General features: G+C 36.9%; 4 protein-coding genes across 4 annotated transcripts in view; 1 reads left to right on the top strand and 3 right to left on the bottom strand.

Moving 5' to 3' along the window:
* Tk (Tachykinin) overlaps positions 1-27,216 on the top strand; it is a 568,960-nt gene that overhangs the window by 217,840 nt on the left and 323,904 nt on the right. The window lies entirely within an intron of this gene.
* LOC145667648 (uncharacterized) lies at positions 8,808-12,188 on the bottom strand. Its single transcript, XM_081735109.1, has 2 exons — positions 11,805-12,188; positions 8,808-8,912 (listed from the first exon to the last, which is right to left on the bottom strand). The coding sequence occupies exons 1-2, from the start codon at positions 12,186-12,188 to the stop codon at positions 8,808-8,810; spliced, it is 489 nt and encodes a 162-aa protein (XP_081591235.1).
* Positions 12,447-13,256, bottom strand: LOC145667647 (uncharacterized). The gene has a single exon (XM_081735108.1). It carries the CDS (start codon positions 13,254-13,256, stop codon positions 12,447-12,449), a length of 810 nt encoding a protein of 269 aa, XP_081591234.1.
* On the bottom strand, positions 13,505-14,167 carry LOC145667646 (uncharacterized). The gene has a single exon (XM_081735107.1). It carries the CDS (start codon positions 14,165-14,167, stop codon positions 13,505-13,507), a length of 663 nt encoding a protein of 220 aa, XP_081591233.1.

Genomic DNA, 27,216 nt, shown 5'->3' with positions numbered 1-27,216 from the left:
CAATAACTATAGATTCAACACTAATATCGGTCATTTTCGACCATATATTTCCCCCTCCTTCATGTTGCGGGCCATGACATCGCAAGTGTACGGTTCATCTCAGCGACCTCAAAAAATATGGATTCAGCATTAATATCGGTCATTTTCGATCATTTTTAAATATCTCTTCCTCCTCCTCCCCCAAGTTCCGGTGTTGAATTTGAAGTTGTGGGGATCGAAAGTACCACTGTTCATCTAAGCGACACCAAAAACTATAAATTCGACACTGGTAATGACCATTTTCGATGATTTTTATATCTCCCTTTCTTCCCCTCCCCTCCCCCAAGCGGTGGGGCTGATTTTTGATTTAAACCGAATCGGAAATCACTCTGTTCATCTGAATGATCCCGAAAACTATTTATTAAACACTAATATTTGTCATTTTCGATCATTATTATATACAGCTCCCCCTCCCCCTCCCCCGTGCTGCAGCACACGGCATCAGAATTGTCACTGTTAATCTCAGCTACTCCTAAAACTATGGATTCAACACTAATATTAATTATTTTCAATCATTTTTAAATGTTTACCCCCTCCCCTAGTTGTACCCTCTCCCTCCCCAACTATCAGGGCTGAACTTGGTTTGAAATAGCATCAGAAGTGTCACTGTTTCTCTCATCGACCCCGAAAACTATGGATTCAACACTAATATCGGTCATTTTTTTATTATTTTTAAATTTCTCCCCCTTTCCTACGTTGCATCGTCAAAGTAATCTTTGACCTTAAACCCATGTGTGTTGAAAATTTGATTGAGATCGGCCGGATAGCTTAAGACTTATTAAGTTACAAAAATAGTCACTTTCAGTCTTATATAAATTGAATAAATTGGTAATTAGAAAATACGTCGACTTTTTTCTTACTATGCACAAAAGATTTATGTAACAGCATAGAATTCAGTAGCGTAAAACAAAAATGTCGCCCCCCCCCCGCAGGATTATTTTGGCCCCCCTTCCCATGCCCATGGTAATTAGAAAATACGTCGACTTTTTTCTTACTATGCACAAAAGATTTATATAACAGCATAGAATTCAGTAGCGTAAAGCAAAAATGTCGCCCCCCCCCGCAGGATTATTTTGTCCCCCCTTCCCATGCCCATTAACTTCATTATATTATGTCCCTGTAGAACACAATGGGTAATAAATCCATTGAATATAATAACATTACAATTAAAATTAATATTCACCGAAGAAGGTAAAAATTATTTTCCCTTAACTTTAGAGTGCTAAGATGATTTTTTTTAAACTGATGTTGCTAAAATGGATGAATTTTCACCCAGAGCATATTTTTCTTTTCTAAAGTAAATAATGTTGTTCAGGGAAATGGATATTCCGTATTCAGCTCCCTTTTGGTAGCCTATAGTTCTTGACATTTGCTTCGCGATGGGCCCCCAAATCTTGTGGTCCTCCCCGCACTGCAGGCCCCTCAGTTACGTCACTGATGGAATTTGATTATGTGAAAATGGAACATACTAATATTATGTCAGGAAAAGACAAGAAAATGGTTCTATTAAACACAAACAATAACAGTTTCCCCAAAATATAAATTCAAGACCAAAGTTATAGAGCTTTGTCTAGAACAAAATGTCAAAAAAAAAAAAAAAAAAAAAATGTATCTACTAGCTAAAGCGATAAGCATGGCAGTGTGTTGTTATTGTGTAAGACCTCAGACGCTGTGGGCAATATGTCTACAAGGGAATTATGAGATTTTGCCTTCATTACTCGACGGATCATGACATGTCCTCCGAAGTTGCTCACCCTTTCACTAGGGACTGAGTAGGCTTCGTTTCAACTACAATAGCCCACAATGAAGCAGCATTTCTGAATGGACACGTAACTAGAAGGTGGACAGACACGATTCGGTTGTTCATTTTTTCTTCTTGTTGTTCTCCGCCCAATAGCGTTATATGATATACGTTGTATATTAATGCAGTGTGCATTGTGTATTTGCTTATGTGCTATTGTTTTCTTCAGATGTCAAGAACAGTCCTAGCTTAGTACACAAGAAAGGAAAACATGAGTATACGAAGGATATAGGCGGATTAATACAATTAGTTATATACAAAAGCTTTCGAAATGAGGCTCCTTTGTCCTGCTGTTATTAGTGTGAAAATTGGTTTCTGTGTACAAACAAGCTTTGGTTATTGAGCGTCAGCATATTTATCAAAAGCACAGGTATAGACGACTTTCGTTTGCTTCTTGACATTCATATTTCGCAAATATGATTGAATAATTAATTTAATGCCATGCTATGGAATTATTTGTACGCTATGAGATTATTTATCTCCAGTCGAATAGCTTTCTATATGAGAAATATTCGAGAATAGGTTGCTATTATTGAAGTTGGCTTTATTAATTATCTTTCATACTCACATCTTGGCATTATAAGAGGTCATAGCCTTTATCGGACAAAACTTAAGGTGTAATGCGGTAATAATCGTACAACTCATCTTGCAACCAGGGGCGGATCCAGGGGGGGTGATCGGGGCGATCGCCTCCCCCCCAGAAGAGGAAGCTTTCTTATTTTATATATATAAATAAAACCTATCCCAAAGTTTGGAGCCCTGAAAAGTAGCAGTCCCACCGCCCCCCGCAGAAGTCGGTCCTGGATCCGCCCCTGCATAGTGTGGCTGCAGCTGATTACATCATCGGAAAGTACTACTATGAGCAAAATAAATGACGCGTTTCTTTATTTTGAAGTATTTTCTAAAAATATCTCCGTTTTCTTTATATGTTCGAAATTTCGGAAGGTTTCCCCAGCAGGAAACGTTAATAACAAACCCGTTTTTAATATTTGTGTTAGATATTAGCTTAAAATAAATAAATTAGAAGCAAAAGACATTAAATTGACCGAAATTACGAGAATTACCAACTTTGCTAAAGTGGGAAATTTTCAAGAACGCGAAGGAATTCTGCAGTTCAACACGAAGCAGCGGCATCTATGTCATTGAGAGAAATATGGATTAAATCTACAAACGAAACTTTTAACGAAACATCTCTAAGATGTCTAATATTTCTATACGTGCATTATCTGCGAACTCCAAATATATGAATCTATGCCAAGTATTAACGTATAGATAATGTAAATAGTAGATACAGCAAATATGGAAATTACCTATAGAAAAGGACAAATTGGTAGCACGATCGTAATGAAAAATCGTCTTTACCGTAGAACAGGTTTAGTTCGCGTAAGAAAACAAATAGCTGAGTTAGTTAAAGGAAAGAGCCTGTATGCCGCAGGTAGCTGGTTTGAACCCCATAGAAGTGCAATTGTCATTTTTATTATATAGTTATTTTATTTATTTTTTTATGTGGGAAATAAACCAAAAAAGAAAAAAATGTCGTTGTCGCACTTGCATTAGCCTCCCTAATTTTGTTTGCAAACAGTTTCGTAATTATTTTCCCTGTGCTCACTGCTCACAATATGCTCCTTGGTGCATAACAAATGTTTTCCAGTAAATGTTAATTCTAATTTGGAGAATTTTATAAAGTTTCACAATGTTTATCATTAAATAGTCTTCTATCTACTTGTTTGGATATTTTGATAACAGATTTCCCTATTAAATGTTTAATTTTCCCTAGATGTTTAATTACGGAAAAGTTTTACAATGTATTTGTTTTGAATTGAAATTGTTTTGAAATTACCACATGAGGTAAATACCCCGAAGGAGAAGAACTGAAGTACGGTAGCTGATATTTTACGTAAAAGCAACCTATTGTAGAATGATGATGTTTCTTACCTTCAGCATATAATCTTTACGTTAGAGAGTCAGACAGAAAAATCCTGTTTTTTCCTCTCCTATGACCACTCATCTTAAACCTCTACATGTCAGATAATTTCGGCGCTACAAAGACATTCATATTTAATAATAATAATAATAATAATAATAATAATAATAATAATAATAATAATAATAATAAATGTTATTACTAAATATATACATATAGTAATATATAGAACATTCTACATTGAAGAAATCGTCGTGAAGAGGTTTTATCCTGACGGCATTTCTTCCGGGGCGACACTACGTCTCGCTTAATTTAGACCAGGCGAGATTCTGTGTCGCGAGATCATTACAACGAGGCTTTGGTCAGGCGAGATTTTGGGTATGGCGATATTTTGGGGCGCGAGGATTTGGAAGACGAGGTTTTGGCCCGCGAGGTTTTGGCCAGGCGAGGTTTTGGCACCGCGAGATTTTGGCCCGCGACGTTTTGGACGGCGAGGTTTTGACCAGGCGAGATTTTGTCCCGCGAGGTTTTGGGCGGCGAGGGTTTGGCCAGGTGAGGTTTCGGCCCGGCGATATTTTGGGCCGCGAGGTTTTGAAAGGCGAGGTTTTGGTCAGGCGAGGTTTTGGTCCGCGAGGTTGTCGCTGCGAGGTACTGGCCGCGAGGTTTTGTTCCCAAACCACTGTTAGTGATGGTATGAAGGTGCAATAAAGGAAGGGTAGGAATGACGAAAGAATCATTTAGGAGGAAGAAAGTGTATATTGAGGGACCTTGAATAAAGTGTTGAGAAAAAAGACTCATAAAATGCTTCATGTGCAGTATTGTACTGTATGGGCCAGAAATATGGGCATTACGCAAAAATGATGGGAAAAACTACTGGAAACTTTCTAAATGTGGGTGTGGAGAAGAATGGAGTTAATTAGCTGAGTCGAGCGGAAAATAAATGAGAGTGTTCGAAAAGGTGGGGATGAAAATAACAATTTTAGATATTATTAAGAAGATGAATTGAAACTAGTTGGATAATTGGCTAAGAAGGAACTGTAACATGAGGGACATGCTAGAGGATATGGCGGCAGGAAAAAGAGGAAGAGGCGAAGGAGACTACAATTAATGGACAATATCAAAACAAAAAAATCGTACGTGAAGACGAAGAGGTTAGCAGAAGACCGTGGAGCATGGAAGCTTCTCAGCCACGGTAGGTGACCGTGACCTGCCAATAATGGCAGAATACCTATGATGATGATAGGCATGGAGGTATTATTTTTAATGTACCTTCATATTTTTCCTCTTACTGGTTTCAACACACTAATAATCTAAAAAGAATCTAATCCTTACAGCAAAACAAGAAATGAGCACTTTATGGTATATGGAAACCTGATCATCAACTTACATTTAAGTTCAGTATAGGAACATGAGAGAGGAAACCGTATATACCACTTTAGACTAAATTTAATTCCCTAGATACCTCGACACACAAACACAAACATTCAGATCTCGTGTTGCCTTAAAAATTCATGAAGAACGTTGAAGTAGGTTCATATATAATGTAGAAACATGTGGTTTTTCACGCATACCTTTATACCAATAGGGAATTCCAGCCACACGCACATACAGTACACACACACGGAACGTATGTACTATTCGAATATGCTCATCCACCTATAAACTTACACAGAACATGTAAATATTAAACAACATCAATTAATTCAATTTTATTTTTTATATTATTATTATTATTCCTGATTTTATTACCATCAACAAATCTGACCGTCTTCTCAATTTCATAAGGGTCTAAACTGTAGGGAGATACCATATTCACCACCTTCATGCTACACTTATCTTTTTTTAAAAAAATAGGGAGGATTTCCAGAATTGTTGGATGAGATTTCCACCACCAACATGTTTGATAAAGAATTGATTTCTTTGTTTGTTTGTTTTTTTTTCATAAGGAAGTACGTATATTCTCTAAACTATTAGGAAATTAAAAATTAGTTTGCTAGAAATTAATTTTCAATCAAAATGATAACCCAAACTTGCTTCATTTATTAATTTGCTGTTCAACAGTTTATTCAACACTAACGCTTTATGGGACGTAGATCTGTAGCTATAACATGATACCCTAATCACACGTACTGTTATCGGAAATCAAAATTGAGACTCCTGCACTAAAAGTAAGAACACTGTTATATAACGAGGAGCCAAATCTGATCTCATTTCCTCAATTAATTTGAACATTTGTTTCTCTAGAACAATTGTTTCTGTATACTGAAACGAAACGAAATGAAATATGTATACTCATGTCCAAAATGATTGTCGCATATCTATAACTGTCTTCATGTAAGAATATAATTTGGTCATGATTTTGCAGGGTGGTTTTAATATTGATACTATGTTTATAATCCGGAAATGTATATTTGTGGTAAAGGACCCCGTGTAAGTTCTCGTCAAAAATAAAAGTTCTATTTGCCTCCCTTTTTTGCTGTATATCTATAGATATAAAGGCAGCTCCTAAGGAAAAAAATATTTCGACGACACTGATAACGATTTCAAGAAAGTAGGGCCAAAATACCGCAAATGTTTATAATGGAGTATATGGGAAACTATATGTTATATTCGGGTTTTTGTAAGTACCGTCCACAACTCTGAGATCAACGATTTGCACATATGATGTGCATCAGAGTACGGGACAAATAATAGGTAGAAACGAAAATGGTGTTGTGTTTCCTTTGGCTGATAATGGGTATTGCAATTGAGCACCATCTGGTAGTTTAATAGACTACGGGAGTGTATTTGGTAGCTGGGAATTGTATTACGTACCATCAGCGCCTCCGAAATGCAGATCAAGATGATGTGGTGTTTTTCCCGAAGGCAGGGCTGTGACCCGAAGGTCACTGGGCAAGGTGAACCCACAATGGTTTGCCATTGCCTGCCATGAGGTGATGACGTTCGAAGGATGGAACCTACAGTTGGACAAGGGATCCGGAATTCCTCTGTCTTCACCGGAAATCGAACCTGGGATCCCTTGATTACAAGTCGAAGAGCTTATCCATTCATCCACCGGTGACACATTCTTACAAATAAGACCATTGTCATATTATGATATTTAATATTACGAAATAGGCAGAAAAGAAAGTTTTTGGGTCTGTTTCACACACGGACACACACACCGACACACACATACACACACATGCACAGACACACAAATAAGGCATCGGAAACATAAAGATCATAAAGTGTTAAATTCTATGGGAATGGACAATATTGTCCGTAGATGTGAATGACAACACCGCGTGCAGCAGATATCCTTATAACCAAAGTTATGTCATGCCTGAATCTTCATTACCGTGTACGTCCTTAGTGTCGAGAAAAGTACCACTTCGGTGCAAAGCTGAAAAACGAACAGTTTCATAACGAGCAACACCAAGATACCAAAGAATGGAAGTCACGTGCGAGCAACATCCGAGAACATGAGCTCCACAGGGGCATTTGTAATACCATCTAACAATAGCGTCAGTTCCTGATTTTTCTGGATCATATTCAATGAAAAGTGTGTACTGCAAACTCTGTACATATCGAGATTGAATTTTAAACCTCAAGATGTGTGGAGTGATATGCAAATGGAAGAGTGAAAAACTACCATCAGATTTCATGTGCTATGCTGCATATGCGTGAGCATTTTGGATTTGCTAAATTCCAAGCGTGATTTTGAATAATTCTTCTTCTGTCAATCGAGGGAAGTCAGTCACACGGTTCACACGGTTCCCGAAGTCACACGGTTCCCAAATCTTTGCTGAGCGTTTGTCAATATCAACGGATGTCTGTAGTTTCTTTTGTAGTTCGTTTATTAAACGAGAACGTGATAAGATTTCAATATTTCGTCAGACTTTTCTGGTGCATCGTTGGTCAATGGAAGCGCAAACTGATTCTCTAAGGCACCAACAATGAGTAAATACTCGCGTAAGTAAGGAAGAGCCGCAATTGGAACCCTTCCCTAAATATCTTGTACTTCATTTTGAGATGACCATTTTTCGCTTCCACACACCACCTGCCCTTTGTGACAATACGGGATTGGTTTGCAGCCAGGCAGTCATGCTGCTTCTTTCCCTTTTCTATAAGACATGGCATTTTCGCAATGATCCCCGCCCCCTCCAACACCGTCATGGAATCTCGGAATCCCCTATCAACCAAAACGCAGTCCCTTGGTTGTAAGAGCTGTTTTAAACCATTTGCTGTGTCGGCGAACATAGAGTTTGTAATACTAGCATCATAATTTACACCAACAAATGGACCAATAATGTTGACAATGTACCCACGTTTCACTAACGGACGTCCTTTTTGCACACTATACAGACACCTTTGCAGAATTTAGTTCGTCGATTTTTCGGTGTAAAAGTATGTTCCGTTAAATACTAAAACCAGCTTGTCATTCCCTACCCCATAAAGATTGCGGTCCCAAAATGGAACCTTGCTCAGAAGAAACGAACAAGATAAATGCTTTGAACCCAATACGGAAGGTACAAACTGTCTCATCAAAACCTGTCTGACTGATTTCAATGCATTTGACACACTTCCGTGGCATGGATATCCAAATATTGCTCCCAGAAAGTCATTACAAAGATTATGCCTGAGTTTCATTAACAACATGCCCAGTCTGGTTTCAACGCTTGTAACACTGCTGTTATGTAAGGTGTCACAGAAGCTGCACAGCACAGTCAACTGTTCATTGTTCAATCCCGTGAACACTCCTAACTGTTCTTCAGGAATTTCTGCGAGGTTTACCTTCATGTGCACAGGCGCAGTTGACGTATCTTTAACGTTGAGATCCGATCCCTGACTCCCATTTCTGGTTGTTTCTGCACACTTTTCACATAAGAACTTGCCTTTATGTAGCATGTTGTACATAGTACTGTTGACAGACCGAAGCACTGGAATGACTTACCTTTGCTCCCACGCATGTAACTACCCGCTTGTAAGCACTCACTTCCACACACCGGGCGCTTTCTTTGCCCTTTAAACCATAGTTCGCATATGAAACATTGCCGATGTTTATCCGTGCTTCAACCGGAAGCCATTTGTCACACACGTCACCAAATTGTTTTGAAATGAATAATATGGCTTTGCATTACACGTTTCTACACTGGCGAAACCTACCTGAAAATAACACCAAATAGTACACAACGACAAAGTTCGCATAAATGTCGCGAGAAACAGAACAACCAAAGCCACTGGACAAAAGCATGCAGGAGTTGCAACTTCTTGCAGGCACAATGAAGTAGGCACAACACACGAATCGATCACCGCCTACTTGCAGTCACTAAAGACGAGTAAGCTACTACAGAAATCAACACCTACACAATGACGCTTCTACTGTACTTCCCTTAATAGAGGTACCCTCGCAACAGACAGATAGCGAATATGAAGCGAATGTTTGCATATACACCTCAAACGTCCGGAACGGTCAAACAGAACATAATGCCACTGACGTTTTCAACCATTAGTTGCCCCTTACCCTGCTGTACATCATAATATGACAATGGTCTTATTTGTCAGAATATGTCCCCGGAGGATGAATGGATAAGCTCTCTGACTTGTACTCAAGGGATCCCAGGTTCGATTCCCGGTGGGAACAGAGGAAGTCCGGATCCCTTGCTCAACTGTAGGTTCCATCCTTCGGATGCCATCATCTCATGGCAGGCAATGGCAAACCATCGTGGGTTCACCTCCCCCAGGGACCTTCGGGTCACAGCCCTGCCTTCGGGAGGAACACCACATCATCTTAATCTGCACTTCGGAGGCGCTGATGGTACGTAATACAACTCCCAGCCACCAAATACTCTCCCATAGTCTATTAAACTACCAGATGGTGCCCAATTTCAACACCCTGTATCAGCTAAAGGAAACATAACACCACTTTCGTTTCTACCTATTATTTATATCGTACTCTGATGCATATCATATGTGCAAATCATTGATCTCAGAGTTGTGGACGGTACTTACAAAAACCCGAATATAACATATAGTTTCCCATATACTCCATTATAAACATCTGCGGTATTTTGGCCCTACTTTCTTGAAATCGTTATCAGTGTCGTCGAGATATTTTTTTTTCCTGGGGAGTTACCTTTGTATCTATAGGAATACAGCAAAAAAGCGAGGCAAATAGATCTTTTATTTTTAACGAGAACTTACACAGGGTCCTTTCAAAGGAAAAGAATTATAAATATGAAAATTAGAATGAGTAAAACAAAATGTTGCTAAATGGACAAGAAACTTTCATTTTCGTTTTATTGTTCTTATTTACTGCTCTTTTGATATGAAATTTGCCAGATACATGAAATTTGTCTTTGCCGATTATACACATATTAACATCATAAGAAATACGTACCGGGCGAATTCGTTATCAAATTATATTCCTACAACAATATGCTTATAGACATGAGACAATAATTTTGAACATGAGTGTACTTTTACGTCCTTGCCTCGGCTTTGCACTGTAGGCTAACGGATATGGATAATTAATAAAAGTGAATGATTATAGAAGAATTGGTGAAAGGAGAACGTAGAAGATGGGAGAACTCCGAGAAAACTCACAGACACAATGTTGTTTACTGCAAACTGACATGGGCTGCAATTGAACCAGGAAGCTCTTAACTAGGCTAGTGTTGCACATGAGAATAGATTTGGGGGCGGCCTCATCTAAAAAAAGATGTAGTAAAAATGATTTATGGTCTCGGCTGCAAGAGTTCTGTATCGTCTCATCGAGGAAACTCTGTTTCGTCTGATCTCATTGACAAAACTGACCAGACCTAAGCGTTCAACCTCTGAACCATCGTGCTCCCTGGCTATGTTTACTGTTTATCCTAATAAACAGTTTCTCACCTCTTGCTGCAAACTTAACATCCTCCCACCTTTGAGTAATACATTAATCAAACAAAATACATATTACATAAGATACATTCTTAATCTAAAAGTTTCTTAGGGAATTTCACTTGTCTACCACTCCTTCTGGTTACAGTGTTTTCAACTTTAGATATATTTGCAATCCTTTTAACTTTCTCCGCAGGTAATTCCTCACCGGAAGTTACTTCCAAAGGAAACACACGTTGAATGGGTCGAATCATCTCTCCTGATGAAGTTTTTAAGCGAGCAACTCTGTACAGTCCGTCTCTACCAGGATAAACACCAATTACTCTAGCCAAGGGCCAAGCCACTCTTTTCTTATCGTCTACTTCCAACAGGACTACATCATCTTTCTTGATGTTTTGAGAAGTATCAGTTTTCCCAGGCCGTTGTATCAGTTGACTCAATTATTCACTCCGGAAGCGTTTCTTTAAAATGTATCTCAAATTCTGTTGATGTCGAAATTTCTTGTCAAAAAAGAAACGATGCAAATTATCTAAACCAGGTACACCTACATTAGAAATTTCTTGCAAAATCATTGCAGGTGTAATATGAATGGGATCATGTGGATCATCAGAAATATAAGTCAGAGGTCTAGAATTTACGGTAGCCTCGCAAGCACATACAATAGTCAGTAACTTGTCATACTGTAAAGATGCACGTCCCAATACTCTCCTTAGAAGCTTTTTGACAATTTGTATAAGTCTCTCCCAGAAACCATCCCACCATGCCGCTGTAGGCGGATTGAATTTACATTCGATTCTTCTTACTGAGGCTTCTCCTTGTATTTCATTCCAATCCACTTCGTTAAGCAAATTACTTGTGTCTACGAAATTTGTCCCATTGTCACTAAACACAATTTTCGGACGTCCTCGCCGAGTAATGAACCTACTAAATCCAAGTAGGAAACTCTTAGTGGATAAAGAAGTGGTGAGCTCAAGGTGGACAACTCTTATCACAGCACGCGTAAATAGGATAATCCAAGCCTTTGTACCGTCTTTCAAAATAAGAGGGCCACTTAAATCAACACCGTTCACTTCAAATGGAGAAGCTTCTCGTATTCGTTTTTCAGGTAGACACGCACTGAATCCCTTTTGTTTTATGTCGTTTACATCTAACACACTGAGCAAGAATCCTTTTTACCGTTCTTCTACCTTTGAGAATCCAAAATCTTTCTCTCAGAGAAGTCAATACTACCCTTACACCAGCATGATTTACACTGACATGTTGCTCAAAAAACAGCAATTCCACCAATTTATGTTTACTAGGTAGAATCATAGGGAACTTAAAATCTTCTTCATCATGACGTTCTGTTAGCTTCGTCTTTACTCGGTAAATACTTTCCTTATCCTGAAAAATATCAAGAGATTTCAATTCGGACTTCCTGTCAGTTGAAAAACTTTCTTCTTGTACGTCCCTGATTAAAATTCGTTCTGCTGAATTAAGCTCAATAGCTATCAGCTCTCCGAAAGCTCGTTCGTTTGATTGCTTTGCATTGTGACAAAATCGCATAATCCAAGCAACCATTCTTACTATCTTTGAATACTTCCAAAAATAGGTACAGTACCAGGAAGCTATTTTACTTTTAATATACATGCTAATCATCAATCCCCTTTTTCTTTCAACACTTTCATCTTTATTTGTCATGACAGTAGACAGTAGTTTCTTCTTGCTTGAGCTATTGTGGACCCTCCCACCATTGCGATTCTAATAGTTTACTAACTGAACATCCTCTTGAAGGCAGGTCGGCCGGGTTACGCTTCCCTGAGATATGACGCCAATCTTCTACGTTTTTTTTTTATTGCGTATTTCCTTCACTCTATTATTAACGAATGTTGCCCATGGTCCTTCAATCTGTATCCAACACAAGGCTGTAGACGAATCCGTCCAAAAATATTCTTTGATCTTTTCAAAACCCATCGCTGTTTTCACAAAATTCGCTAAACGAGCTCCTATGAAACATGCCAGTAATTCTAATCTAGGTATAGTGATACCCTTCAGTGGTGCGATTCTCGATTTAGCTTGCAATAATTGTACTGAAATAGTGCCATTAAGCTCAGTTCTCAAAAACATTAATGCAGCATAAGACATTTTAGATGAATCACAAAATATGTGTAAACTAGAAGATTCTATGTCTACAAACGAAACACACCTAGGTATTTTCACAGTCCTTAACAAAGTCAGTTCTTCTAAGCATTTATGGAACAGTTTGCTTGTTTCTTCCGGTAATTTAGTATCCCAACTCAACTTTTCTTTCCACGTTTTTTGCAACCAGAGTTTTGGAAAAAGAGTAACAGGACAACTAAAACCAATGGAATCAAACACTCGTCGCATAAAAGACAAAATAACTCTTCTCGTTACTTGTTCAGGAGGTTTCTCACTTAATTTTAGATCACAAAATAAAACATCTTGCTTGTCCCACAATAAACCTAGAACAGATATTGGTACACATTTCTGTTCATCCTTGCAAAAGGTAGTATGCTCCCACCCTCTTAATTCAAATTTTCCTTCCGCCATGATATTCGTTCCTTGTTCAATAAACTCTTCCAATTCATTTTCAGAATTAACAGATGTTAAACAATTATCAACATACATGGAAGTTTTAAGTTTTTCAGTTACACTACTATAAGGATAACTGTATTGTTTCAAGTGGTGGTCTATCACAGCATACAAAAGAAAAGGACTACAGTTAACTCCAAAAACTACCTTGCGCTGTCGAAACACTTTAATCACCTGTTCATTATAATCTTGCCACCACAAAAATCGTAGGTAATCACGATCCGCTGGATTAATAGAGATTTGTAAAAAAAAAAAAAAACTCTTCTTATGTCCGAAATAAACACCTATTCTTTTCTTCTAAAATTCATGAGAATAGCAGGAGTAAGTTCCAACATATTAGAGCCCTTTGCTAGACAATCATTTAAGGAACGAGATCCCTTTTCTTTACAAGAAGCATCAAAAGCAGGTCTAACACTTGTCGTGGAATTTGCTTTAAAGACTCCCCGATGAGGTAAATAATGCCCTCGATTACCTAACTCTTCTTCTGGGATTTCTTCTATAATTCCTTCATTTTTCCAATCTTCAAAAATTGCGCTATACTCATCAAACCTTCCTTCTGCTATTAATTTCTCAGCTGCTTTTCTTAGTCGCTTCTCCGATATATCTAGGTTATCAGGAATATCACTGTGGTCATCTAGCCAAGGTAAACAAGTCTCATATCTTCCCCCTTCGTTAACAGTTACAGTTTTCTGAAAATGATCTAAAACCACTGCGTCTATTTCACTTTTTCTCAGGGTTTCACAGGGATCAGAAATTCCTATGGCTTCTAAATTCCACAAATCTGCTAAACGTGTATTTTGATTCAAAAGAGTAAGAGTCGCCATAGAATGAACACTTTCACTCATATGCTCGACCAATTTTCCGATTACTACCCAACCTAGCACAGTTTGAATAGCAGTCAGACCACAATCTAAGTGATGCAGAGTTCCAGTATAAAGTTTACCCATAACATCAGCACCTAACAATATTTCGATTTTTCGAGAACCGACATCAATATCTGAGACAATTATATTATTTGCCTTCAACCCTTCAAACTAAAGACCTGGTTTTAGTTTTTGTCTGGGATTACAAATAACAGTTTGATCCAAAACCTGTATTTCAACTGCACCATTACCTACCTTACTTTTCAACATTATATTGTAACATTTATGTTCTGTTTTCTTCGAAGAACCACCTCCGAATAATGCATGTATTACTTGTTCAGTTTTCACTGGTATGTAACACATCTCTTTAGCAGTACTAGACAAAATGTAGAACCGCTGAGAACCTGAATCGATGAGCGCCTTTACAATGCGCCTTTTACCGTTAGCTTCCAACACTACAGGCAACGTTTGTAACACAACATCTTGTGTGCAACACTGATTAGATAGGCAAGCTTTAGGTTTATCTTCCTCCTTCTTCGATTCGTTAGTATCCTTATATTTGGACGGTAACTCCGCGCACATAATCACCCAATGCTTTTGTTTACAAGTAACAGACTGCACTTTTGCTTTACACGCCTTTGAAAAATGCCCAACTTTTAAGCAAACAAAATATGCTTTTTTTTAAAAAAAAATTATGAGTTCTTGCTTCTTGTCCAAAGAAAGCTTTGAAGCATTAAACATTCCTTACTTTCATGATGTTTATCACAAAAATACAACTAACAGAATTTTTATTTCGTTCACCCACAAACAATTTACTCGCGGTCATAACGTGCTCCTCTTCTCTCTTCTTTTTCTCCCTCTTATTAGAAACTTCCATTAATTTGAACCCGTTTTTACAAGTGATATTCTTTCCTCACCTTCAACTTCCGATCTCAAAAACGCCAACAGCTGGTTTAACTTGTCACTATATGTTCTTTCTTGCTCATCCTCGATACTTATTGTGACACTAGCATTTGTCAACCACACACTTAAAATGTTCTCTGGTATGCAAGATTCAACTAATGGAAATAACATCGCAGCATACTTATCAGTAGTCATTCCTATGGATTCTATTGCTCTCAGGTACGATTCAAGTTTATCATACAACTGTAACATATCAACCTTGCACTTTGTACTTGTAGCATTTTTAATAAATAATCCAAGCAGTTCTTTCACATAAAATTATGTTAGTAACTCTTCCCTACCAAACCTATTTTCCAAACATTCAATAACCTTAGAATAACTCTCTGCTGTAGGATCCATTACTTCACGAGCTCTGGATCCTTCTATCGTGGCTTGGATCAAGTACTGAAACTTGTCCTCTTCTTCCATCTCTCTATCCTCATGAATTCTTTTAAACTGGCTCCAGAAACTTAACCAGTTTTTAACTTCACCTTCGTATTTTATTAGTTCAATTTTTGGCAGCTTCAACTTCCTTCTTGAAGTAGGCGAAGACACCACTGACACTTCACTATCTTTGTTTGACACTGCACGAGCACTAAAAAAAATTTCAACCTCGATACGAGCGGCGTCTATCTTTCCTCTATACTCTTCTGATTTACCTAATTCCTGTTCAAAGTCCTCCTCTGTTTTCGTAGATTCTTGCAAAATCAACTCAGTCACTTTCTTCTAATTCTTCTAATTCACCGGATAACCTTTCTAACACGGCGAACTTTGTCCTTACAGATTTTTCTGAAACAGTTTCTTCTTCAAGCACTTCTAACAAGGCATTGTGTGCACGGGTGAAAGATGCCCGTACTACGTTTCGTTTTGTACCAAGGATTCCATATTTTCTTTCTCCCATATTCACCCAAAATAAATGGAACAATAGTTTGTACTTTCTTGCAAATCTCTATCACGTCGAGATCACCAAAATGTTAGGAGCAGAATTAAACTACCCGTTTATTCTTCCTCTAAAACCTGCTGCGTTTTTACCTAATTTTTATTCTCCACTAAAACCCACAGACTACTACACAGTCAAGTTTTTCCACCTCTTGCTAAAACAGCTTCTCATCTCTTGCTGCAAACTTACCAACACCGATATCTGGAACCAGAGAGAAGTCCAAATTCGCTAAACTGGCTCACGAGCTCAGTGATCGAGCATGAACCCGTGTGAACTCAAACTCTAGAACTGGATGGAGAGGCAGAATCCAAATCCGAATTATCACGACCTCCAATGAGCTTGAGTCCAAGAATGGAACTAGTGCGAACCTCAGTGAGGAAAGCGACCTTGAGCCCTTAGCCCAAATAGGTTAGTGAGCGCAAGATAGAGTGATATCGAACTTTGTTAAGGCTAGAGATCTAGAGCTCAATTGAATGTGTGATAGTGAGATAACATTAGCCTCATTGCAATTAGCTTTACTGAGTGAGAGTAGCTAACCTAACCCCTAACTCCTTTCTGTTTCTAATATTTTTTTAAAAAAAATATTATACCCAAAATTTCTAGCATAAAAAGGTGTATATTTTATACCCAATAATAATAATAATAATAATAATAATAATAATAATAATAATAATAATAATAATAATAATAATAATAATAAAGGGAAGCTTAAACCAAATTTTTCAGCAACTCTAATTCGAAAACAAATTAATTTCGCCAGTGGTCATCAACAGAACCGAGTTCACGTCTATATATTTGTTTTATTTCTTTATGAGTATTTTTTTTTAAATCCTGTCATGTATGTAATTAGCTAGAATATATCATAAAATAAGTATGGAGTATCATAGGTAAGTATCACGTAATTAAATTTTCGTAACCTCGTTAGAACATTCATTGTGTTAGTTATCATTACTGTTTGTTAATTTTTTTTTTGCGTTTATGAAATAACAAGTCCAATTAATATTGCAAAAAGATTGCTTTCTCTAATTATTTTACGATTCCAATGTTTTTACCCTTTTATTCATTGCTAAATTAATTAAGTTTTATTTCCATGATTATCCAGTAGCATGTTGTGAGTGAACCTTTTAATGAAAAAAAAAAAAAAAACGTGATTTCTCGTTATGTGTGAATAAGGGTAAATGGTTATTTATGGGAAGTGTGATATTTAAAATATTTACAACTTTCGTTGGATTAGGTATCAACATTTAGTGTATAGCCTTGTACAAGAAAACTTTCAACCCACTTCTCTTTGAAAAGTCCTATGCTCTTACCTATACTGGGGGCCGCGGTGGCTCAGTGGTAGAGCGTTCACCTCTGGTGCTAGGGGTCTCGGGTTCAAACCCTGCTTCCGCCAAGTGAACTTTGTGGTGGACAAACACCGTGTGCGTGGGTTTTCTCGGGGTTCTCCCGTTTCCTCCCACTTTCTTCATTCCACCATTTCATTCATCTCTCATCTTCACCGTCTCCTTTAGCCTAACCGGCATAACCGTGGGACGTAAAACTCAAAAATTTCATTTCATTTTTTTACCTATACTTGGAATTAAATCAAATAAATATGGTACTCTTACCTACACTTGAAATTAAATGAAATAGTAAACAGTACTCTTACCTATACTTGGATTTAAATCAAATAAATGTACTCTTACCTATTATTTAAATTAAATGAAATAGTAAACGGTACTGTTACCTATACTTGGAATTAAATCATATAAATGTTGATTTTTTTTTTAATCGAGAGTCGTGTTTAGAACCACAGTACTTCAAGTTCCCACGTACATGTGGCCAGAATATGGCACAAGGTAGGTGATTCCAAGAGCTTTTTGAACAAGACTGTAGTAACTTCACTAAAACATTCACCAGCATTCTAAATGTAATTCATTTCTAACTGAATGCCCTGTGACATTACAGTTTGATGGTCTCTTCTCAGTGAGCCAGGACGGAAAGCAGAAGGAGCAGACAGGAAATATGACGTTGATAAAAGACTGTTGATGGGCACAACAAGAACACGGATAATATAGTAGATGGTTTTAAAGGCATACAACTTCTGGAACAATAATTATACGTATACTACAAACATTTGCTTATTCTAATCTCCTATCTCATCCCACCATCCATCTCATCCGCATTCCTTTCTTCTGCTTTTCTCAGTACTAAAAACGCACTTCTACTTCATATATATACTAATTGGATGTGTATATTACATGTAATTACACAATATATACGAGGATATTTTCAAAAGTTTCTAGCTTGATACTGAAATATCGAGCTATGGTAAGAAGCTGTTCGTCACATATAGTGCCTCTATGGAAGAAATAGTTTCATTATTATAGTGCATTAGTTTCAACTGTCTATGCTGCGTCGGTTCATTGGAGGGAGTTATTCGAATCAGTTTTGCGTTGAGCTTGCATGCTGTATGACAAGGCTTCAGTCCACACAGCTGTTTTGGCAAGGTTGCCCTAAAAGACTGGCTTCGAGGAAATTCAGCACCCACTTACAGCCATTGGTAAAAGTGGAATTGAAAAGGTAGGGGGACGCATAACGTGATGATGTCCCCCTGCCTATCTTTGGCCATTGTAATTTTCTTAAGAAGTGTAGAGACGCCACAGAAATTATTGGAAGTGGAGGAACGAAATTCCTTTACTTTTACTTTTACCCGTGCCTTCAGCCCACATTTAGTATTTCAGCCTTGGCAACATCAGATACACTGTACACTGGTGCATTGCCATGCAGTGCGCAAGCTTAACGCACAGCGATTGATTCAAATAACTGTCTTTAACGAACTGACGCAGCTACACTAGAATTTGATACATTATTTCTTCTATAGATGGCATTATATATCACAAATGGCTTATTACCAATGGTATGATGTTTCAACGTGTGAAATACTCTCGTCAATCGATTAATTAACCCACAAAAAAGAAATATATAATTATCATCTAACTACAGGGCCTATAAAATAAATTATTTCCCTACAAACAAGAAATAAGACTATCTGACAAACTACAAATAAATAGTTTCCACCAGTTACAACAACTACCGCTAATACTCGTGCAGACTATGAGTCTCACAGTTTTGGAACTTGAGGGGGAATGTTAACCAAAGAAGTCGTCCATTACAGCACGATCTCGTCGAAAGCTCCAACCGTCGTTGCCGCAGATGGTAGTGTAGTGGAATGGAACAAAGGTGACGGTACAATGTCTGAGGAGTATGGAGGATATATTTGTGTCTCCAACCCAAGCCTGGTAATGATACCAAGGGTGAGGTTAGCAACAACTGAATTAGAAAAACAAGGGTAACAATACGAAAATATTTCATTAAATTAAAAAAAAATAATAAAATAAATCCTAAAATAAGATGAAGATTAGGGTAGAAGTTAGGTGATGTAGCTAATGTTTACCAGTTACAACAACTACCGTTTCCATATATATATATATATATATATATATATATATATATATATATATATATTCAAGCAATGTTCAAAATATTTATGAAGTTGGAAAACAATGTTATGGAGGATCAGAGGAGCAGAGTTGTCTTCAACATTGGGAGGTGAGCGGATTTGAGGTTTATTCTAGGGAAACATCAACTTTATCTCATTTTCCTTTTTAGTAATCGGACACAAATCATTACATTTCACTCGCTCAGAAACACATTACAAATCGGATTATTGGGGGGTGGGCAATCTCCCCAGTTCCAAGATTGGAAGGGACATGTCTCCCTCATCCCCTCGGATTTGCGCCAGTGCACTTAACTAAATTACTAAATACCCTCTTTTTGTTAGGTGTAGGTGGATGATATCGTCAAAATATTTCTAATTACAGCGTGTTGATGAATTGTCTTGTACTTTTATAAAGAAATCTACTTCACAAAACTTTAGAAAACATTAATCTTAATTCTCAGTGTTTCTACTATTTATAATAATTTTCTACACATACTACTTGTAATAATTTTAATACCATGAAGTATGCCAAGTAGTAAGAATATTAAAAATATTAAACATATACTCGTATATATCATATAATGTTTTTTATATTTCTTTTTCACAATTTAGTAACACTTCTTTCTTTCTTCCTTACTTTTCAGGTAAGTTTGTTATGATAATTTCCTTCTGCACAACTACCACGCTTTGGAGGCTGCATTTACAGCATATCAAATAATATCGTAAGTAGCCAACTTATATCTTGAGTAATTACTAAAAGAATAAAATTACTTTTTTTCGTGATTTTTAGAGTCTAGTTACTTTGAGTGAAATGGATATTGCAGCGAGGTGACTATTATTATAGTACGATTTCAATCACGCAGTAAAGATTTTAAAGCTATCATTTGTAGGAATTCAAAATCAAATATTTTATTCGGAATCGCGGATTTCCCTGTAAGAAACATATAAAAGAAACGATATGAGCCAAAATCCACCGAACATTGAAATGTTTCTGATTATAATCAAATCAGGAACTATTCATCAAAAACTATTATTTACTTGCTCAATCCCATTACATACATACATAATCCTACATTTTCTGCAAAAAGAAATCATCAAACATCCACTGTGTCGCTAGTATCGGGATCTGTGAGCCACAAACTTACTTTTCAGTTGTTCGGATGAAAGTCGAACCTAGTGAACAGAATAAAGATAGGATACTTTTAACACAAAGTGAAATTTTTTGTCGACATTCAAGTGTAAGTAATTGTTGGAACTAGGGAATACTTCTTTTGCTAGTAGACCTAACTCAGGTTAGTACTCAGGTTAGTACAAGAGTTTAGTACTCTTTGCCTTCAGTAACTAGATAATCTATACTTCTAAACGCACACTTAACTTTACGACCAGAACTATATTTCAGCAAATATTATACAGCAAGAATCTTAAAAATTGTTTTTAACACTTAAAACACTTTATATAACAAACACACACTAACTGCTTTAAACATTACCCACAAACAACTGAAAATTAATTCAAATAATTAGATATTTCACCATTTACTTTTACCGTTACGAATGAATCTGAAAAATCAACAACAGACTATTCTTTAAAACAAAATGCCAGCCAAACAATTAGGCATGTTCCTGTTTCTGGAGTACTTTCCTCTTTACATTTGTATTCCCAACAGTAACATTAAATCTGTATTATACATAAATTTATTTTTCCACAGCAAGGGAACATTTAGCTAGAATTGGAGGAAAAATCAGCAAAATCAAGCATTAAAATTCCCAATTGGTCAAGGGAACTTCTTATCAGAACAAAATATAAGGGATCCAAAGACCCGACCTGTGCAAGACTGAATGATAACGCCCTTCACGTCGCGGGTTTTTGAAGTATGGAATACAAAACAAATAGAAGAGAGGGACATCTCTCGTTTTTCTAAATCAACAGTTGGAACTATTATTTCAGAGCTATTGAGGCCTAAAACTAAAATTAAATAGTACATTAAAATTACACTTTATAGACTAGTATTTTTTCCCGATATACAAGTATTCAAGGGCGCCTATCAGGGGGCAAGGTGAGGCGCTCGCCCCCCCCCTAGAGGAAATTGTACTTCAGAATATCGAAAATCCAATTGATTTTTTATATTAGTTACAGCAAAATTTGAAACTATTTTTGAAACGTCGCTTATACTTGCCTCCCTTGGAAACGACACCATGGGCGCCCTTGCAAGTATTAAAAAACTACTACACGGTCCTCTGAACTATCTTACACAATGTATTGAACACTAACTAACTAACTAACTCTATGGCCTATGGAACCCGGAGGTTCAATGCCGCGTTCACAAAAGCTCTCCACTGACTTCTATCCTTAGATAACTGCATCCAGTTTCTACTTTGTATTCCTATCTCTGCGAGATCCATCTTAATATTGTCCTTCCATCTGCGCCTAAGTCTTCCTAATGGTCGCATGTATTGAACACATAGTAAATAAATACCGTAATTCACCATTTCGCATGTTTTACAATTTTGCCTTGTTAGAAAACCAAACAGCCAGTATTTCCTAGTAAAATATTTGTTATTTCTTTCGAAATATCGTTGTTAAGGAACGTGATCTAAATGTACAGAAAACAAATTAAATATAATTGAAAATAGCACCGTTATCTATATTATTTGTTTTACTTAGGGGACAATAAGAACAATGCATACAGTTATTGCAGTATAGAAAAGAGTTGTAAGTAGAGAATATTTACATTATAATAGATTTAGAGAATACAGTAAAACCTCTCAATAACGAACACCGACGAAACACGATTATTTGTCCGTAAGTCCGTTACAGAAAGGTTACGGGAATGTAAATTACTCGCAGCCAATGCGGTGTTGTTTGCAGTATCCAATAAACATACTAGTTATGAATATGTAAATACTGACTTGTATCGAAACATCATACTCAAGTGTTCGAATTATTGAAGGAAATAGCCTTTGTAAGGAAACAAAATTACTACGGGAGGGTGTGTACTGCATAATATACATCATACGTTGTAATTTTCTTCTCAAGTATATCATCCCTCCCTTAAAACTTCTTAATACGCATGCTAACCGTACGAGAAGTGAAAGTAATGCAATAAGGACATATAACATTATTGTTGAATATCGAAAACGTAGATGAAACTCATCCATCATGACGGTTTATGAACTTCGTGGGGTAAAGTCTGCAATGTGTATCCTGCAAACACTAGTTTTGGTTCGAAATTTGTTGTAGTTTTTGCTGTACAGAAAGTATTTTCTAGAACAATTTCTCTCCGTTATGAAAAGGTTATCAAAATGTTGGTGGAAAAGAAGGTTATTCGTGTCCGTATTTAAGAGTGTCCGTAAAAGGGAAGATTCTGTCCCATAATAATATTTCCCCGGATAAAAAGATTTGTTCGTTTTATGAAGATGTCCGTTATTGAGATGTGTCCGTTAAGAGAGATTTCACTGTACTAAGTGGGTTTGATTTTAAAATTACGTAGAACAAATAACTTCATTTTTTAAAGTTTTTTCCCTTCCTCAAAATGCTCGCGTGTGCGGTTACATACGCCACAAACGCTTCAGGCCGGTCCTGGGCCCAAATGATCCGTGGAGGAAAGTCTTTACACTTTCTAAACGGAAAAAAAGAGAGAAATACTTCTCCATATAAGTTAATGAGCTAAACAGCAAAGATGGCCCAAGAACTCAACAGCTATACCCAATTACGAAATTCCCAACGCTGACTAGATATAGAAATAGCTAGATAAGCTAAAATAAGCTTAAAATAAGTTACGAAGTTCAAAACAAGTTAAAATCAGCTAAATTTGGGAACATCTGTAAGGAAGATCACGTCTTTTTGCAGTTGCAGTGAACTTTGTAGTGGGTTTTTCTCGGAGTTCTTTCGTTTCCTCTCACTTTCCTGATTAAACCATTTTTTTTCATTATCATCACAGTGCAATGACGATGCTACCTTCACTTTCTTGGGTAAGGGGCAAATGGAGGACAAAGAAATTTTTAGGGGGCAGCTTTTTTTGTATACCAAAAATAATAGTCTTACGTTACTTGACCTATCTTACAATATAACATCACCAGGGAGCCGTCCTTCCCCTTGCCACCCTCAGGCGTCGACATTGTCACCGTCTCGTTTAGCCTCGGCCCACAATCGTGAGAGGTTAAACTTTAAATATCCTCCTTAGCCTTCGTTTTCGTATCTCTGAACTATACCCTGGCCGGTAAACGATGATTTCTGACAGCTTTGCACAAAGCCACGGCGAGCAAGCAGAAGACAGCAGGTCAACCAATCTTAGGCTCAGAACTTGTCGCGTCTCCATGGTAACAACCGCACATTGCCAAACTTTCACTCATCCCCTCCCATTCTCAACGAGGAAGCACACGATTCTCCCCTTGCGCGAGGAGCACATGGCAACACCACACTCCTCAGTCGTATTCGTGAGCTGAACTGTCAGAAATCATCGTTCGCCGGCCAGGGTATAGTGTTGGAATATTTCGATATCACCTTGTATTATTTATGCTGTATGAACTACATCTTTAATTTGTCGTGTTATTTATTTTATATTTTTAACCTATTTATAAATGTTTTAGGTACAGATTTTAGTTCATCTCAGTCTATTTTATTATTTCAGAAAAGAATATATTAGCGCGTAAGAGCTGCAACTAGCCTAAATGTATTATTGAAATGTAGCTACGTGATAACAACTGAGAATAAAGCAGGGGGCTGAGCACGCCTGCAACCACTTTCACCTTCCTTTGAAATTTTCAATTGTTTATTCGTATATATGCAGGGCCTATGACTATCAGGTGAGCTCTTGTTATCCCCCTTCCCCCCTCCCAAACCAAAATAATCTTAACTACTTTGCCTTAGTGTTGTGGCTACGGGCCTGCTTCTACAACACTTGCACCAAATTTTATTGTAGCAAACATGTTTTCCTTAAAAGTAACAATAAATGTACTATGTACTTCCAGTTAATTGAATGATACACACTGTTAACTCATAAATAATGACGTCTCCACTTTATGTTCATATACATATACGAAATAAGTACGTACTGCTATGTTCCAGGATGTACGTTTTTCTTAGCATTCTACCGTATAAGACGCGCCCTTAATTTTGAAGATATTATGGGAGAGTGTGGTATAACACACGAGAATAAAGTACCCAATACAATGTGACAAAATGAAATCTCTTTAAGCAACTAAAAATATGCCTTATTTCTCTCTCTCTCTTTTTTTTTTTTTTTTTTTTTGATCCAATATAATATGTTTTCCCCTTTATTATAAATGGAAAGAAATGAAAAGAGAGAGAAGAGAAAGAAAGAAAAAGTGAAATGATAGTTCAAAAATTCTTCACTGGAGTGTTCTCGCAATGTTACATAACTCTTAGGTTTCTTCTTTTCTTTTCTTTTCCTTTCTTTTTTCTTTCTTTTTTTTGTTAGCTTTTGTGTCACACGTCGTTATGCAAAACCGAGGAATATTTCACCTTCACGGAGGACCCTACGAAGGATAGGAATATTATTAAAAGATGGCTCCAAAGCACGATTGGGGCTTTTGAAGCCGATACAGTTGCCAGCTGTCCAGACTATCATATTAACATTAACCTTCACATTAAAGACTACTACCTACCATACAATTTCGCCTTTAAGACAGCTGGCTTACAGGACCACGTCACCAGTTCTGGCTACGATACATCATGTATTGCAGGTTGAGCACCGATTTACTGTACCAACAAGAGGGTGGGTGGAATTCAGTAGGGTTTACAAATGGGTCACCAGTAAGAAAAAGACATAATAACCTCGTCCTACACACTAAAGTAAGTCCAGTTGAAACCTCTTTATGATGTTTTTTTTTTATATTCAACTTATTAATAAAACCCTTGGTGAAGTAGCAGGTAGAAATTACGTAACAAGTGGCCTGTCTTCCAAGATAATTACATACGCTTCGATATAACACACAGCTTTTACCAAAAGTCAGAGTAATAAGTGACGGACACGATGAAAGAGACTCAAACTTCTCTTATTACTTGTATAAGCGAAATCGGTAGACTAAGAATATGAAAATGGATTTCTTAACGAACGCTACTTTACCGTTATTAATACAAGTATACGCTCCGTTAACGGATATATTCGTTCCTTCCTTCGAAAGTGCATTTTATTCTATATTGTTCTTCCTTTAACATGTGTTAATTTTTGATACAAGTTAGACGAGAAAACCACTTAAACGGAGTATACGCTCGAGAGCACAACACATTAGAAACAATTAATAGGTTCTCGGCTATTCTAATGTAGCAGCTACTTGATGTAGCGGAGTTAACCTAAACCATCATCAACCATATCCGTTCCCCTTCTACTGCTGCCAGTAATGATTAATTAATGATTCGGATGCCACAGGATTAGTTAACTTACCGTAGAAGCTGTGGAGAAGATTTATTTGATGCCTTAAGGTATTGAAAGTGGATGTTGTCGGAGAGTAGAAAGAGAGAGAGAGAGAGAGAGAGGGAACTGAAGCTAAAATTACGTGATCAAATTGATACACCTCCTCAGCGGAGAGATACTAGAAGATCTTGCGTACAGTACATAAGGAAGTGGGTTTGTTTGTCTTTTTTTATTATTATTATTTCTTTGAAGCAGGTATGGTTTTTGTGGCAGCTATAGTTGTTTTCATACTCTCTAGTAGGGGTCTACAATGTTTTACTAACAACGTTGTGTATTAAGAGGGGCAGGCAATAGAGGTTTGCTCTGGGTATTGAACTACTGAAGTGTGAGTGAAGGTAGTTGATTATTAATGGTATTCCGAACACATCTTTAACTTTTTCATGTTTTCTGCAATCTTCTTCCTTTCCTATATATACTCGTATCTCCAGTACCGAATTACGAAGACCCTCTACCTTCCAAACAAACAAAAGCGTACATTTTCAAATGCTTACCAGATCTAGATTCAAGGAGACATACTACAACTTAAATAGCTTAAAGTAATGATTTTTATTTTCTCTGTGACTCTTCAGAAAGCAAAATGGTGCTTGTCCAAAATTGTAACTACATAATAATCCATATAAAAAAGTACAGACTTTCGAAACCTGGGATCGCGACCCCCTTAGGGTCACGAAGATGAGTGAAAGAGATAAATATAATTAGAATCAAATACCGGAAAATATTTTTAATATATTAAATTTTGTTCTGATAGGCACATTTTTATTTTTATACATACTGTTAAAAACAACAAGCAACAGGTCTACTAAACATTTTTAACAAGTTCAGAGTTGTTTAAAAATCAATTTAAATGAAAGAGGTACGGTATGAAACTAATGAGAACTAAGTATTGAAATACGAGAAAAATACAAATGCAACAAAATCTGCATATTGAAATTCAATTAAAATTCAAAATTAATGAGATACCTGAGCATGGTGTGATTTCACTAATGCGGCAGTGTCCGGTTCAATCTTAGTGACGCACATTATCACGTCATTTAAAATACTCAATAACTTTTTAAACAACTGTCCAATTTTTTTAAAAAAATTAGAGATCACTTTATTTTTTTTATCATATGACCCAAAATTAAGAGAGTTATGAAGTTAAAAAAAAACTTTCAAGCGGCCTCCATTTTGAAACAGTAAGACGGATCTGATTTTATATTTGTAATATGAATGAACTGATGAAATTTGGTTTTAATCCATTGGCTTTTAGGGAAATTACTGTATCCACTACACATGGTATACAAGAAATGGATTCTACTATTATAGAAATAGACGAATATCATGAGATCTCCGCA

Source organism: Thermobia domestica, chromosome 13, assembly GCF_964235325.1.
Source record: "Thermobia domestica chromosome 13, izTheDome1.hap1.1, whole genome shotgun sequence".
Classification (NCBI taxonomy): Eukaryota; Metazoa; Arthropoda; class Insecta; order Zygentoma; family Lepismatidae; genus Thermobia; species Thermobia domestica.
The sequence above is the reverse complement of the archived record's forward strand: the minus strand, read 5'-3'. Positions and strand labels throughout refer to the sequence as shown.